This window comes from Microplitis mediator, chromosome 2, assembly GCF_029852145.1.
Source record: "Microplitis mediator isolate UGA2020A chromosome 2, iyMicMedi2.1, whole genome shotgun sequence".
Taxonomy (NCBI): domain Eukaryota; kingdom Metazoa; phylum Arthropoda; class Insecta; order Hymenoptera; family Braconidae; genus Microplitis; species Microplitis mediator.
In genome coordinates, this window is record NC_079970.1 from 24,248,042 (window position 1) to 24,263,623 (window position 15,582).

A 15,582-nucleotide genomic window follows, 5' to 3' on the forward strand; every position below is an offset into this window, starting at 1 on the left:
AAAAATTTAGCCCGGGGTTAACGACCAATGGGGGTGCGTAATAAAGCAAAATATGTTGTAACCATTGGCTAGTGTCCAGCTTAAAATTCTGGTGTAATAATAATCCGTATGAAAGTTCGTTAGCCGTATAGATGTAGAGTAATTCGCGTACACCGCGAGGAGAAGACGTTGGCTTACACGTCACGGCTGCCGGTTCTTACTTCTTACCCATCTTATTTGTTCTTTTACTGGCATTATAATTCTTTTATGTCATACCAAAATCCCTCAACCGAAAATAATTTATTTCAAATATTTAAATATAAATTTATTTATAATCTACTCTAGGAATTACTTAGCAGTAAAAAAAAAAAAATTAAAAAGCAAAAATGTCCAAGATTTCGCCAAGAGGAAAATTGAATTAGTCACAGTAATTTACTAACCGTTTCCGTTGAAAACGCGGGGTGAGGATACGGTCAGTGCCATTTCTTCAGGGTCTCACGCTTCCTCGTTACCAATTCATCCCTTGTTTCCTGTAAAATATTAATTACATTAAAAATACATTGTATTGTTGTTCATATCCATCATTTATTAATAAAATACGAGATTCACAGTTTTGTGGAAATATTTATATGATGTTTATTTAAATTTTCACTAACGTTTCGTCGATTTCCCGCCCGAGTCGAAATTTAGAGCCTATATAGGTCCCTATAGCCCTGAATAGATCTGATTTAGAGCCCTGTAGTCCTGTAGCTCCGACTTTGAACCTGGAGGTCCTAACATTCACTGAGAGGTCCGATTTTGAGCCTTCAAGTCCGAAAATATTCGTCCCGTAATAATAATAGGCCCTAAATCGGACCTAATTTTAATTTTCATCAGGTCCTAGATTGAGCCCGCAAGTGCCGAAAACGGAAATTTGAAGCACCTCAGGAACCAAAATCGGATCTAATTTAACATAGAAACAGACTCTATTTAGAGCCTCCAAGTCCGAAATAGGTCCGACTTTAGAAGGCTCTAAGTGGGCTCTAAATTTCGACTCGGGCGACTTCCTCAGGTGCTAGGACAATTAAATACAAAAATACTTTACAATAACATTCGTATAATTACATTACAAAAACATTATCATAACATTGTATCACTCAGACAGTATAAACTCAACTCAAAAATTCAATTTATGACTAAGTCCAGGAATACAACAAAAACACACAGTGAAAATTTAAATAAACATATAAATATTTCCACAAAACTGTGAACCTAGTATTTTATTAAAAATCCATTTTTAAATAATTAGTAATTATTATATCAAAATTTTTTTTTATTTTCCACGGACATGTAAAAAATATATTTTGGATGCTTTCAATTAGTCGAAGAATGCCGAGCAATTACCAGGAGTGAAATTTTTAAATTGTCATATATTTAACATGCGTTACATGTCACATGTGCTATCTGTATACTGTATTCCTTAAATTCCCTCTTTCTCTGCTCCATACGCTTTTAACCACTCAGAGCACTCTAAAATCCCGAGAGCAGCTTCCTATTTCTCATTACTCTCCACACTCATCCATCCATCCAGCCGGCGGTTGCTGATGAATAAAAGAACTCCGCAACACACAAAAGTCTTAAGAAAATTGTGACGATTAAAATTAACCCTCAGTCTTACGAATCCTACATATCTAATTCCGTACCCGGATTTAAGGTCTGACGAGCTTTTTAATTTTCCTTTGTGCGTGTCTGTTATTCTTCCATTGCGCATCAGCAAAAAAAAATAATTGTAAAAATATTTATTTACACTACACTATATAATTTTTTTATTTTTATATGCGAAATTCCCATGAGGGTAAAAAATGTAAACAACCGTCACGTACTCACGTTCAACAAATTGAGTAACGGGTTGAGCTAAACAGCACTTAGACTTTAAGACGGGTCATCATCTAGAAGTTTTATCCCCATCAGCCCGCGACTTTAAAGTTATACCCGATGGATATAAATATATATATTTTTGCTAGTTAGTTGCAATCGGCTCACGTACATCAACTCTTGGACGTGTCGCAGTATCAAGTTGCTCGTTGGTTGATGTCGTGCTGGAGATGAAGGCGGCTATGGCTATCGAATGGAAAGTAAAGATCGTCGTGACGACTGACGACGGACAAACCATGGCCTGGTTCGGGCCTCTTTTATTCCAATGATGACAGTCCGAGACGTCGGCACGTTTATTGTTTTATTTAAAAGTCTTTTATATATTTTTTAAAATAAAATATGTCGGAGATGACAGAGCGACACGAGCTGAGCTCCGTAATCGTGAGTGTCTTTTTCGATCGTGAAACTCGCAGTCGGCTTACAAAATCTCTCTCTGCACTTACACTAATGTCAACATATTCTGCGATGGTATATATTTTTATGACGATTGTCAGGTTGATATTTTGCTGTAATCGCAGGTATTGCGCATCAATAGATTCATTATGACCGCGATATCGCGTATCGCGGTTGACAAACGCGATAGCAGCCAAGGTGATGGAAAAAAAAGTTTTGTTATCTTTTATTTTTAAAAATAGAGAAATGAAGGCTCGTTGAATGAAAGTTGATGGACAATATGTTTAAATATGTATTTATGTTTTATAATAGTTGTCTTGCTGTCTTCACTCTACAGTTGGTATATAAATATAAATAATATATATTAGAGTGATGAGAACTAGGAAAATTATATACAAGGTATATATTATTTTCCTTGTCGAGCGTCTTGGCACTAGTTTAAGACGTCTAAAGAGAAGAGAGATTTTAATGAGTCGCAGAGCCACTAAAATAGAAGATACAAAACTAAAACCAGGTTTATTTTTTATAATTTTGCAAAATACAAATTTTAAAAAATTGAATTTATTTATATTTTTCGGCAATAAAAACTGGAGAATATTTCTATGGGCATTAAATATTTTAATTTTAAATTAAAGTGTCTCTTTGTACTTGATATTAAAAATTTTTACCGGGTACTTAATGTCTCATATTTAAAAATTATTATTTATATTTTCAAAAAATAAAATGCAGCCTTTTTTCATTTTACTCATATTTATATATATTAGATTTATTTAATCTCTTTAAAGTTTTTCCGTCCGGAAGTGATAAAGTTTTTAGATATTTCTCTTATTCTTCACATGTGTTAAGTAAAAATGGCGATCTAATATTTAAATAAAAATATGAAAAAAAAACCAGCGGAAGTAGTTTTTGTGGATAAAAAATTTTTAAGAAAAACGAATGGAATAAAAGAAGATACACAAGGAGGGCAAGATGATTTTTGAGGTGTCACGAAGAATTTCTTAAGCTAAATATATAATACACTTATATATATATTTATATATTTATTTTTAAAATAACCAGCGCTTAGAGCAGTTAATATTAAGCCTCAAAAAGGGTTGGCTGATTGATGCCGTGACCCTTTTAACATTTTTATTACAATCACTATTTATAAAATATAAAAAATAAACAAAATTCATATTTACTTATTATTTTATTTTAGTATTCGAGTCACGGAATCCACGTCTTATATTATTATTATTATTTAATAGTATGCTTTAAATTATTAAAAAGTTACCTGCTCGGTTTTACTGAGAAATTTGAAAATTTGAATCTCACTAATTAATTCCGGCATCAACACGTGACTAATTAATATTTTTCCACATGCACAAGCCCATCATTTATCTTTACATAAATCTTGTAATAGATATACAAGTATAATATATAATTATAATTAATTTAAGAGGCAATCAATAGTCCCGATGTTAAATTACTGAGCAGCTAACAATAGACATTTGCTGCTCATCCATCCGATAATTATATTCAAAATATAAATTCAAATGTCGTAATAATATAAAGTACATGGTGCAATTTTTATTTTAAATTAATTTACAGTTGAGTAAATAATTAACCAATAGCTCGCTTAATTTATTCATAATCAAAAAAAAAAAATATAAATTTTAATTTTAGATTTTAAAAATAAATTTATTCTATTAAATATTAAATAGTCTCGGTCAGACGTTTTTTTATTAGACCTCAAACACCACACGCCGCTCATGTGGGAGATTAAATAAATGAGAAAAGAAAATTTTTTATTGCTATTGTGTATTTTAATGTGATAGTAAAATATTATTGTGTATGCATACAATTAAAAAAAATAATAATAATAACTTGTGGGTTTCATTGTATATTTTTTATAACAAACTCTTACTTTTGGTATCGAGAAAAATATGTGGAGGCAGTGACCTTGTACTCGAGAATATCAAGTCGAAGCCAAGTTTTATACAATCGATCTGTATCATATTTTCAATGATAATTATTTTTTTTAAATTATAACTTGTGTGCATTATATAAATTATGTATCAATTAAAATACATACACAGAAAAAAAAAATTCTCGACTGAAGGTAAATATTCTTGATTCAAAAATATTTTTTTGGAGACCTAAATTTTCTCAGATATAGTAGAAATTTTCTCCGACCAAGACGAATTTTTTTTAACCAAGACGAATTCTCTTGGCTCAAGAAAATCTTGACTTGGTTCCCAAAAACGTTTGTCTTCAAAAATATTTTCTTGATTCAAGATAACTTTTTTTTCTGTGTATATATCTATTAGACATTTTTTTAATTTTTTGACGCAACCATCAAGTTTATCCGAAAATTTTAGAGGACATTTTTTGTAGAGCATTTTATTTCCTACAACTTATCTCGAAGATAATTTTCGATATTTCTCATAGGTCGTAAGTTATTCGCAATTAACTGAAAATTTAATGTAATTAATTTTAAGCAACAGAATTTAGATTATTTAAGAAAATTTTTAGTTAATTGCAAATAACGTACGACCTAAGTGAAATATCGAAAATTTTCTCAGAGATAAGTTGTAGGAAATAAAATGCTCTACAAAAAATGTCCTCTAAAATTTTCGGATAAAGTTGATGGTTGCGTCAAAAAATTAAAAAAATGTTAAAATTTATCGTCAATCTAATTTTAACTTCGAATTACCTTTGAAGCAATAAAAATATCGAAAAATTATAAGAGACCTTTTTTGTAGAGCGTCAAATTTCCCATAAGAATATGTCTTGAACATTCAAAAGTATTGGTCCCACCGTGAGCTACAAAATTCCAAAGCTTAAAAAATAAATTTTCCCATGTTATTTAAACGGGAAGTAGAAAATCGCGATGCGGCAGTTGTTAATATTAATATTAAGAGCTCAAACTTTCACAGTATTTTTTTTCGTCATTTCCAACAATAGTTTCAATATAACGAAGAAAAAAAAATTATTCGATTTTTTTGAATCAGTCTAATATCTATATACATCATTAGAGAATTCTGTCAGCGACATTTTCTTCTCGAAATGAGTTTTGACACGCGACCATATTTGGTCGCGGTGAGTTGTGCGTTTACACATGACGTGAGATCGAGTTGAGATAAAAGAGTCCTCGTGGCCGTCAGTTCCATCATCGTCTCACTTTTCTCAGGATCACCTCCTGGATAATCTTTCCGACAATTTGCACCTTGGTACGGAGCACCCAACATATACATATACATACAATAAATAATAATAGATATATATATATATATATATAAAATTATGGGTTCGGATAAAATAAAAGGGGCCTACTGCTGTCATGGGCGAGTGGTCTGCGCTCTGATGCAACAAAACGGGGCCCGAGGCTGCTTCGCGGACTAACCGCTAAGCGAAGGCGTTTTATTTGTCGCGAGGACTGAATACGTTTACAATAAATACTAAACATTAATACATATATGCATATATTTAAACAGCGCACTAGTTTATTTGAAGCTTTAATTTTTAATTTAAATTAAAGTTATAAGCTACTGGTCAATAAAAATAGATTTTTAGAATATAATATCAGCACCTGTGCGGTGGAATTAATGCTCCATAACTAATAATAAGTAATTTAATATCGCAACCGTTTTATTGAGGTAACACCCAGTCCGGCGATACATTTAATTGGATCGTAATAAAATGAGTAAACTACAGTAGAGCTAGAGCTAGCTCGTGTGGTTTAAACTAAACTTGTCAGAGTACACTTTGACATGTTTTTATTTTAACGTGTGTGGTACGTTATTAAATATATGTGGAAAAGAAAACAGCTTAAGCCCACGTTTAATTTATCAATGAATTTAAATAAAATATTTCATTTATGAGATAGTCATTAAATATAAATTAGGATTTATTAATAATATTAACTCTGGAGCTAAAGATTATTTTAACGCAACTCAAAAATTAAAATTTAATTATTTAGTAATTAGGGACACTGTCATTTTTCTCGAGGGCTGGGTCATTTTCTATTGAATTCGTATATACAGAAAAAAGGAATTTCTTACTCGCCCCAAGAAAATTTTTCTTGACCCAAGAAATTTTTCGCATTATGAATTGGAAACAAAAATTTTCTTGAGTCGAAAAAAAAATTTCCTCGGAGTAAAAAAAGTTTTTAGGTCAATAATAAATTTCTCGTTTCAAAAAATATTTTTCCCGCCCCAAAAGAATTTATATTTTCAATTCATAATGGAAAAATTTTCTTGCGCCAAGAAATTCTTCTTTTCTGTGTACAGAAAAAAAGGTTTTCTAGGCCCAAGAAATTTTTTGCATTATGAATTGAAAACAAAAATTTTCTTGAGACGAAAAAAACTTTTCTTGGAGTAAAAAAAAGTTTTTAGGTCAATAACAAATTTCTCGTTTCAAAAAATATTTTTCCCGCCCCAAAAGAATTTTTGTTTTCAATTCATAATGGAAAAGTTTTCTTGCGCCAAGAAATTATTTTTTTCTGTGTACAGAAAAAAAGGTTTTCTCGGCCGAAGAAAATTTTAGTCTGGAATTTATGATGCAAAAAATTTCTTAGGGCGAATAAAATTTTTTTCTGAGTAAGTGTTAAATATTTTGGTGAGTAAAATAAATAAAATAGAATATGTGATTTAAAATAGTAATTTAATTGTCGGGTTTGAGTTTTGTCAGACACTACGTCCCTTTCTTCAGCTGGCAGATAATAACTTATAACTGCCCGGATAGGAACGGTGAGCATGAACATATAATACGTCGAACTGGTTTTTAGCATTACACGTTTTCCCATACACGGAGAGTTGAGAGGAGAGTCACACATGAGAAAACAAGACAAACTTAAACTCTGTCAGCCAAAGGAGAGGGTGGTCGTAGGAGTTTCCGGAGCACTATATACATATATACATATATACATATATACATATATATGTACAGCTGTACATACTCCATTGACTGCACTGTACTTTTTATAATTAGGAAACTTTCTTCGACCTCTTTAAGCTCCACTCTCATTGTCTATACAAAGTTGTCATAAAAATTTATTTAACTCGTTATTTAAATTCGAAATGTCACTTATTTTTTAATCCAGATTAAATTTACTGTCAACAAAATATCAATAGTAAGTCGACTGAAATTAATAAGTTTTAAGAACTGGATCAATAAATTTTAATTCGATAAATAAAAATAAACTCGTGATATATATGTATATGTATATATATTTCCACGACATCTGTATTATCTTAAAAGACATCTTATTTACATTTAAACGTCACGTTCTCTACTCCGATTAACCCGAGACGTTTAACCCGTCCCTGGGATTAAGAGCAAATTCAAGTACTTGTCATATAATTAAATCGATTAATGCGATCTCTCGTACATATAAAAGATTTATCTGCAATTTGAAATTTTTCATAATTAACGGGGTAATTATTTAAATGGATTTGATAGTTTGTTGTAATAATAGACATTAAATTGCTCTGCGGCTGTAGAGAGAACAGAAAATTGCTGGGTTTTACCTTATTTGTAATTTGCATAAATTGTCAGTAGATCAGATGGATGCTGATGTGTGTGCGTATATAATATATGTATGTTTATTGCGATAAAATGATGCGTTCATTGCCATTGGTATTGTATATGTATTGAGTGAACGTTATTGAGTATAGTTCAGTTGATTGTGTGAGTTGTATACAAACTAAAGGTAGTAAGGTAATATAAATAAAAGGATAAAAGTTATGTGTGTAAGAAAAACATTTAGTTCATCAGTTACACATTATGTTAACTCACGGGTTTACAACTAACAGTCACAGCTGGATTCTGTAGACATTACCTGAAATGGCATGTAGGTAAAGAAAACTATTTTCTGTTAAATAGAAATACATTTTATTCCAATCATCAGACAAACTCAGATGAAGTCGACGACCGTGTCAAGTGTCAAGTTATTTAACACTATTTGCGCAAAAAAAATTGGAGTTTAATTTTTAAATTGGATATAGGGGAGGGTGGGGCAGAGCGGCCCCCCTAAGCCAATTATTATTTTTTGTGGCTTTCAACCATAAGATCACTTTACTTTTGTCCTATTTCGAACAAATTTATGGACATTTTGCCAAAATTCTGAAAAAAATTTTTTTTTTTGTGGGGCAGAGCGGCCCCCCTTCAAAAAGTGATGAAAAATTTTTTTTTTTAAATTGTTTTCATCATTAAGAATGTAATTCTTACTCTTGACAAGTATTTTTGGTTTTATATTACTCGAAAAAAATTTTTTAAAGCGTAAAAAATCGTTCGATCTCGATTACCTTAATTACTAATTGTTATTTAATAAAAAAATAATCAATTCTATAATTTTACTTTATTTCAAAAATTTATCAACTAAAAAAAAAATTTAATTTTTATAAATTTTTAGTGACCAAATTTGCCTCTTACATAAAGAAACGGCCGAAAAATATGAAAAAATAATTTTTTCGGAAGTTTCGGCTGGTCCATTTTGCCCCAGGTGTTATGCGTAGGGCTAGAAATGTGGAATTATAATTATTTTTTTTTAATTTGACGATAAAAATACGAAAAAATCACTTTTTCAAAATTTTGGGCTTGTCCATTTTTCCCCAAATGTCATGCGTAGGGGTAAAAATGCGCAAACATATCGGATTTATAGTAATTAGTCGAAAAAAAAAAAATTTTTTTTTTGGTCAAAATTTCAGGGGGGGCGCTCTGCCCCACCCTCCCCTACACCCTCGCAGAAGGCAGAACTAATGAAATTTTTGGTATTATGACAGGGTGGCCATGGCCGTGCACGGACCGGGAATATCGGGAATTATCAGGGAATTGAATGCAACTGGGAAATATCATGGAAATGTCAGGGAATTTCGAAAAGTATCCGGGAATTAAATTGTAACAGTTCAAAATCAAAAAAATTTTAAATTATAGGGGAGGGTGGGGCAGAGCAGCCCCCCTAAGTCAATTATTACTTTTTGTGGCTTTCAACCATAAAGATTGCCGAAATTCTGAAAAAAAATTTTTTTTTTTGTGGGGCAGAGAGGCCCCCCTCCAAAAAATGATAAAAAATTTTTTTTTTTTTCGTTTTTTTTTTTTTTTAAACTGTTTTCATCATTCAAAATGTATTTCTTTCTCTTGACACCTATTTTTGGTTTTATATTACTCAAAAAAATTTTTTTTAGGTGTAATAAATCGTTCACCCTCGATTAGCTTAATTACTAATTGTTATTTAATAAAAAAAAACAATTCTATATTAAGAAATATAGAATTGTTTTTTTTTTATTAAATAACAATTAGTAATTGAGCTAATCGAGGGTGAACGATGACAAATAAGAATTTGTCATTACCTTGAACCCAAAAAACGTGTTTTTTAGTTTTGTAGATTATAAATAGTTTTACTTTATTTCAAAAATTTATCAACTAAAAAAAAAATTTTAATTATACACTAGTTACAAAAATTAAGGGATATTAAAAAAATTTCAAATTTTAAAGTGATTTTCCCCAGGTTGTAACTCGAAGGAAAATGGTCAAACGACAAAAACAAAAAATGCAAATTGTACCTTCAAGTGTCTAGTTTTCTGATCTGGTCTTAAAATTTTTTTTTTATGTACTGTTCCGGAGTAATCCTCGAAAACTATCGAAAAAGAAATTTACCAAATTTTTGCCATCCTGTATGATAATTTTTAGGCGCCGTAGATTTCGACCAAATTTCGGCCATGTTTAGTCCTAGCGAATTGCGGCCTGGTGTCCGCTACCTAGACCTTTTTTTTACGGCCACTTTTCGGCTGAGAAAAAATTTTTTGCACCAAGAAATCTTTTTTCTGTGTGCGAATTAAAATATAGAATTTTTTTTTTTTTATTTATGAAGTCACCCCCTCCTCTAACCTTAGAGTAAAACTTACCGTGGGTAGGAGTTTTTAAATAAAAAATAATTTGCACGAATTTAATCCCCATTTACTCCGAAATTTTTACAGAGTAATAAATATGTATATGAATTTAAATATGCATATATATATTTTTTAATGAGTAGGATGTTAAAGTTTACGGATAAAAGTAGTAATAAAAGTCCTTATAGTGTTGTACGACATAATATAATGAGAAATGTTAAATAAAAATGCTGTAACACGTGAATTGAATGAATTGCGCAAATATGACCGTGAATTGGAATACGTGTTTTTAAAATAAAAAAAAATATTGAGGAGCAAATGGCTCACGAGTTGTATATTTTACCTTTATTGCTTATTTATAATGTCACTCCTACGTCATAAAACCACTCGCACATAAGCCAATGAGCATCGTCTTTATAAATTATTTATTGCGGTAAAAAAATTTGTAAAAAATATCCGACCTAGTATGTAAGTAATTTTTATTTTACAAATGGGCGGGATTAAATATTTCGTCATTTATAATTTTAGCAGGAAATTTATTTGACCCGTCATTAATTATAAATCACAACCGCTTAATAAAAAAATCAAATTATCTTTTTTCGCGGGTTAAAAAAAATTATAATCGCGCAAATAAATTACGTAAATTTATAATTACAATGTATAGTAATTCAAAAAGCCAATTACTCATATTTATTTTATTTAATTTACATTAAAGTCATGGACTTGACAACAATTAATAATGAACTCACACCGATTTCCTGCTGCATCGATTACGCGAAAAAATGCTAATGACAAAGAGAAAGCTTTATATATATTATATATACATATATGTATGCGTATAACATAATCCCGTGATAAATGCTCACATTTAAATGCATAATAGCAATTTTACTTTTCCCATTATTCAAAATAAATTTTTTTAATTTTAATAAATATAAAATATATATTCTATCAAATGAACAGAACATTGAAATAAAAAAATTTAAGTAACATAAATAATTAATCACTTTGGAAATTAAACGTATAAATAATTAATAGTCGAGATAAAAAATATAGTTGAGTTATTGAATCAATTAATAAAGAATATAAATTTTTTGTACAATTAAATTCATAAACTCTTCGGTCACATGTATGTCAGTAATTAATTGTAGTCATCGTCGCTTTAATTAGTTAAGACCGAGCATTAATTTAAATTGCAATGATAAGACTCGTATATCAAAGCAATAAACTTTAATCTATTTAAATATGTACACTCAGACTCAGGTGTTCAGTTTTTATATTTTTTCAGCAGCCGTGCGGTCTACAAAAATATACATCATACATCATATATATATTATATTTTATATATGAATCGTCTCGAGCCCACTATCACTAAAGCCGCGCAATTTATTAAAATTTTCTGCTCTATCGTTCCTATAAAGTTTTTAAAAGAAGAGTAATTTTTTTTGTACTCTACTATATTCCGAGTGATTGTAAATTTATTTTTTTAGGGAAAAATAAAAGTACAATATGCGAACGCACGTGCAGATAAAACGTTTCACAAAACCCCGGTGTGTATAATCCGAGGAAGGACCGACAGATGAGACGAATGTACGGTACGTGCGGCGAACAAACGATAGAAAAAAGAGAAGAATTAACCTGGGTCAGAAATAAAGTCGAGCCGCGTTGTTAAACCAGCCGAGTGACTCCAATAGGTAAAGAATTAAAAATAAAAAACATAAAATAAAATAAATGTTTAAGAAGAGAATTTGTACGAGCCGCACCTGCGAATAGTACTACAGCCTTCTTATCGGTTTACTTATGTTACATTTCCTGGGTTTAGAGTAGAGCTAAGGACGTTGTTATGTGTAGTGTTAAAACAACTAGTACTTCCGCCGATATACGTTTGACATTATCAACTATATATTTAAAACAGTATTAGGTTTTTTTATTTTATTATTGCAATTACTGTAAAAAATTTGCGGAGCGAATGCGGATTAAATCCGGAGTAGACTTTTTATTTATTTAATCCCCGGAGTGAAATTTACTCCAAATTCATTTTGAAATTTAAACTCCAGATCGGAGTAAAATAAAATCCGCGTCATTTCAAAATGACCGCGGAAAAAAACTCCATATGCGGAGTGATTTTTTTTTAAACTCCAGATCGGAGTAAAATAAAATCCGCGTCATTTCAAAATGACCGCTAAAAAAAAACTCCATATGCGGAGTGAATTTTTTCAAAGCTCCGGATCGGAGTAAAATAAAATCCGCGTCATTTCAAAATGACCGCGGAAAAAAAACTCCATATGCGGAGTGAAGTTTTTTGAAGCTCCAGATCGGAGTAAAATAAAATCGGTGTCATTTCAAAATGACCGCAGAAAAAAAACTCCATATGCGGAGTAATTTTTTTAAAAACTCCAGATCGGAGTAAAATAAAATCCGCGTCATTTCAAAATGACCGCAGAAAAAAAACTCCAAATGCGGAGTAATTTTTTTAAAAACTCCAGATCGGAGTAAAATAAAATCCGTATTCGAATTGACTGGATTTTTTCACAATACAGTAAAATAATTTTAAAAATAAACTAGACATATATCACCGTGACCATTGCAGTCTCTTTGGTTCTATGCAACAGCAATCGGGAGTTTATTGTTTACAATTATGCAACATATGCGTGCAATGTATACAAGTACTTCTATAATACAAGACCAATTTAAAAGTTATTACCGGAACATCTGTAGTTATTTAAATTCATTGCGTATGTTATTTTATATTCATTTTATTTATTCAAATCAAATCATTAATTTCGAATATTATTTTTAGTTAATTAAATTTAATTTAAAAAATCAAATAAACAATTTATTAAAATTACGTAACATTTTTTTTTTTTTGTGAAACGAATATAAATTGAATAAAATTAGATAAAATTTAATTTCGGTATAGAAAAAAGTACGATAACAAAATTAGTTTATTATTAAATAAAATAGAGTGATGAACTTTTGCGCGATAGCGAGCGAGGGAGAGGTCAGGGGAATATTAAGTTATTATGTAGATAAAGCAATAAAAAAGGCGATAAGAATAATCGGTCTCGATATGTCACGGTGTTGAATTTTGCTGAGTTATCGGATATAATAGAAGCAGAGCAGCCTGCAATGTTAGGTCTCGTTGGCCAGCAATAACCCACATGGGTCTACATTCTGAGCGAACAATGATTCAGTCGAGCACATAAATAGGTTCTGGTACATAGTAATAGTACTAGTGCTAGTACACTGCCCACTTGTATGTAGTTTTCAAAAAAAATAATCCCGCAACGTGATTTGTTGGTGATAAAAATTAAACCAGCTCCATTAGATCCGTTATTTTTTAAAAAGTAAAACATTCTCTTGCACAATGACTTTTAATTTTCATATATATGTATTTAACCATCATTACTATTGGTATTAAAATTTTTATAAGTAAACAAAAATGAAATTGTCTCTAGCCCACGCGCCCATTGTGTGTCAAATACAAGTAGAGTGTAGACAATAAATATCAAGGCAAACTAAATGTTATATTTCCTTGTACTGCTGATGACGTCTTGATAAATGTCATCAAGTTGTATTTTAAATAAATATATATATGATATATTTGTTGATAAAATATTTATTAAAATGTCCCGACACTTGTCGGCGGGACCTCAGTAAATAAATAATTATTTATCTAATGCAATTATTAGATTTACCTTGATAGAAATCTGACATCATGACCATTTATTACCATACTATCTTGGCAATCTAACATTTATTTAAATAAATAATAATAATTTTAAAAAAATTACCTGCAAGTCGGCGGTAACTGAGCGCCATAATCCGGAGTTTTTTATAATAAAAAATTGTTGTTGTTATTATTAAAAATAAATTAATTGGTGCAGTAGACAAACACAATAGATGTACACAATTCCCCACTGGTATCGTAAAATTTGAACGGTATTATTTAACTAGAGAGAGGTGACTGCAGCGGATTCTGTGAGATCCGGTGCGCGACTCCCGACTACTCTGTCGCTGTTGAGCCTGTCCCCTCTTTACTTCTTGAAACGCGAATAAGAAAAAGCGACTAAATCGAGAGACTGGAGAGCGAGAGAGAAGGAGTACCGATACACTAGACAGATAAGTAAAGAGTGCGAGGGAGAAAGAAGGCTCCCACTTGCTCACCTCATCTCATACCACGAGGACGCGGGAGGCTGCGTGGCTACAACACAGTCGGCAGGTTGCTTTGAGAATAAGATAAAGCAAGACGGGAATAAGAGTACCTATAACAATAATAATAAGGATAAGAAGTTAAGAATTTACGGGATAGAGAAAGGAAGAATAAGGCTTCAGGGGGTCCAAGGTCTACACCAAGTTCCTGATGGTCAGGTATAGTCTCGGGTTATTGAGGACTTAAAAACGATCTGAAACTGAGTTATTCTTTGTACTGGACCCTTATAACAATTTTTGTAACCTGATATTTTTTTAAATAATTTGTAATAAATAATAAATAATAAATGATATTTATTTTAAGTAACTTAAGTATAAATTATTAAAATAGTTTATGGGTATTCATATGTACACTTATTTGAGATTTGATAGAACATCCATGTACGCCCACTTTGTTATCCAGCACGTAGAGGACATAAACCTACATAATGTTTTTTTTTTTTTTTTTTTTTTTTAATTTTATTTAACGGCTAACTGTAGTAGAATGTCATCAAGATAACAGTGTCCTCAGTTGCTATTGCTATTGCTATTGCCATTGCTGTGAAATAGTAATGTCTGTGCTGGAGACACAAGAAAGCCTGAGCTGTTATAAATTCCTAGACAGACTTTATTTAAAACTTCCCGCTATGAAATTTTAAAAAGGAAGTTATTGGTTTCGGTCATAATTTCGAAAATCGAGTTTTTTTTGCATAACTCGAAACCGGTTGACCGACTTGCCTCGAAATTTAATCAGGTCTAAGTTTTTTTTCAGCGAAATGTATTCCCTGATTGAACAACTGAATTCGATCGAATTAAATATTTAATTCTATTTAATTCAGATAAATTCTGTTAATTCGGTACGTAACTTGAAAATGAATTCTGTCTAATTCGGCAGGAAAACCCGAATTTGTCCAAATTGAAACGAATTTAAATAATTCTGTTCGGTTTAATTCTGATTAATTCGAATATGATTCTCCAATTTCTGGTTCTGAATCTGAATAAAAACGAATTTAAATAATTCTATTCGGTTTAATTCTGATTAATTCGAAAATAATTCTCCAATTTCTGGTTCTGAATCTGAATTAAACCGAATTTGAAATTTTTAAATCGGTTTTATTCTGTTTAATTCAAATTCAAATTTTCAATTCAATGGAATTCTGTTTTGCAGAATTAAAATTTTTAATTCTATTTAATTCAAATAAATTCTGTTAATTCGGTACCTAACTTAAAAATG

At 30.8% G+C, this 15,582-nt stretch overlaps 1 protein-coding gene across 3 annotated transcripts in view; it reads right to left on the reverse strand.

Annotated features, from left to right (window-relative positions):
• Positions 1–14,159, reverse strand: part of LOC130663955 (KN motif and ankyrin repeat domain-containing protein 2-like) — a 28,073-nt gene extending 13,914 nt beyond the window's left edge. Inside the window, exons 1-2 of one of the 3 annotated variants that reach the window (XM_057463544.1) lie at positions 13,952–14,159; positions 420–509 (exon numbers count right to left, since the gene is read on the reverse strand). In XM_057463544.1, the coding sequence (XP_057319527.1) occupies positions 420–462 (43 nt within the window). In that variant the 5' untranslated portion in view covers positions 463–509; positions 13,952–14,159. Of the gene's footprint in view, positions 1–419; positions 510–1,362; positions 1,721–2,005; positions 2,306–13,951 lie in introns of those variants that run through there. The other 2 variants (XM_057463545.1, XM_057463546.1) reach the window with 2 other exon arrangements.
• Positions 14,160–15,582: the final 1,423 nt, after the last annotated feature.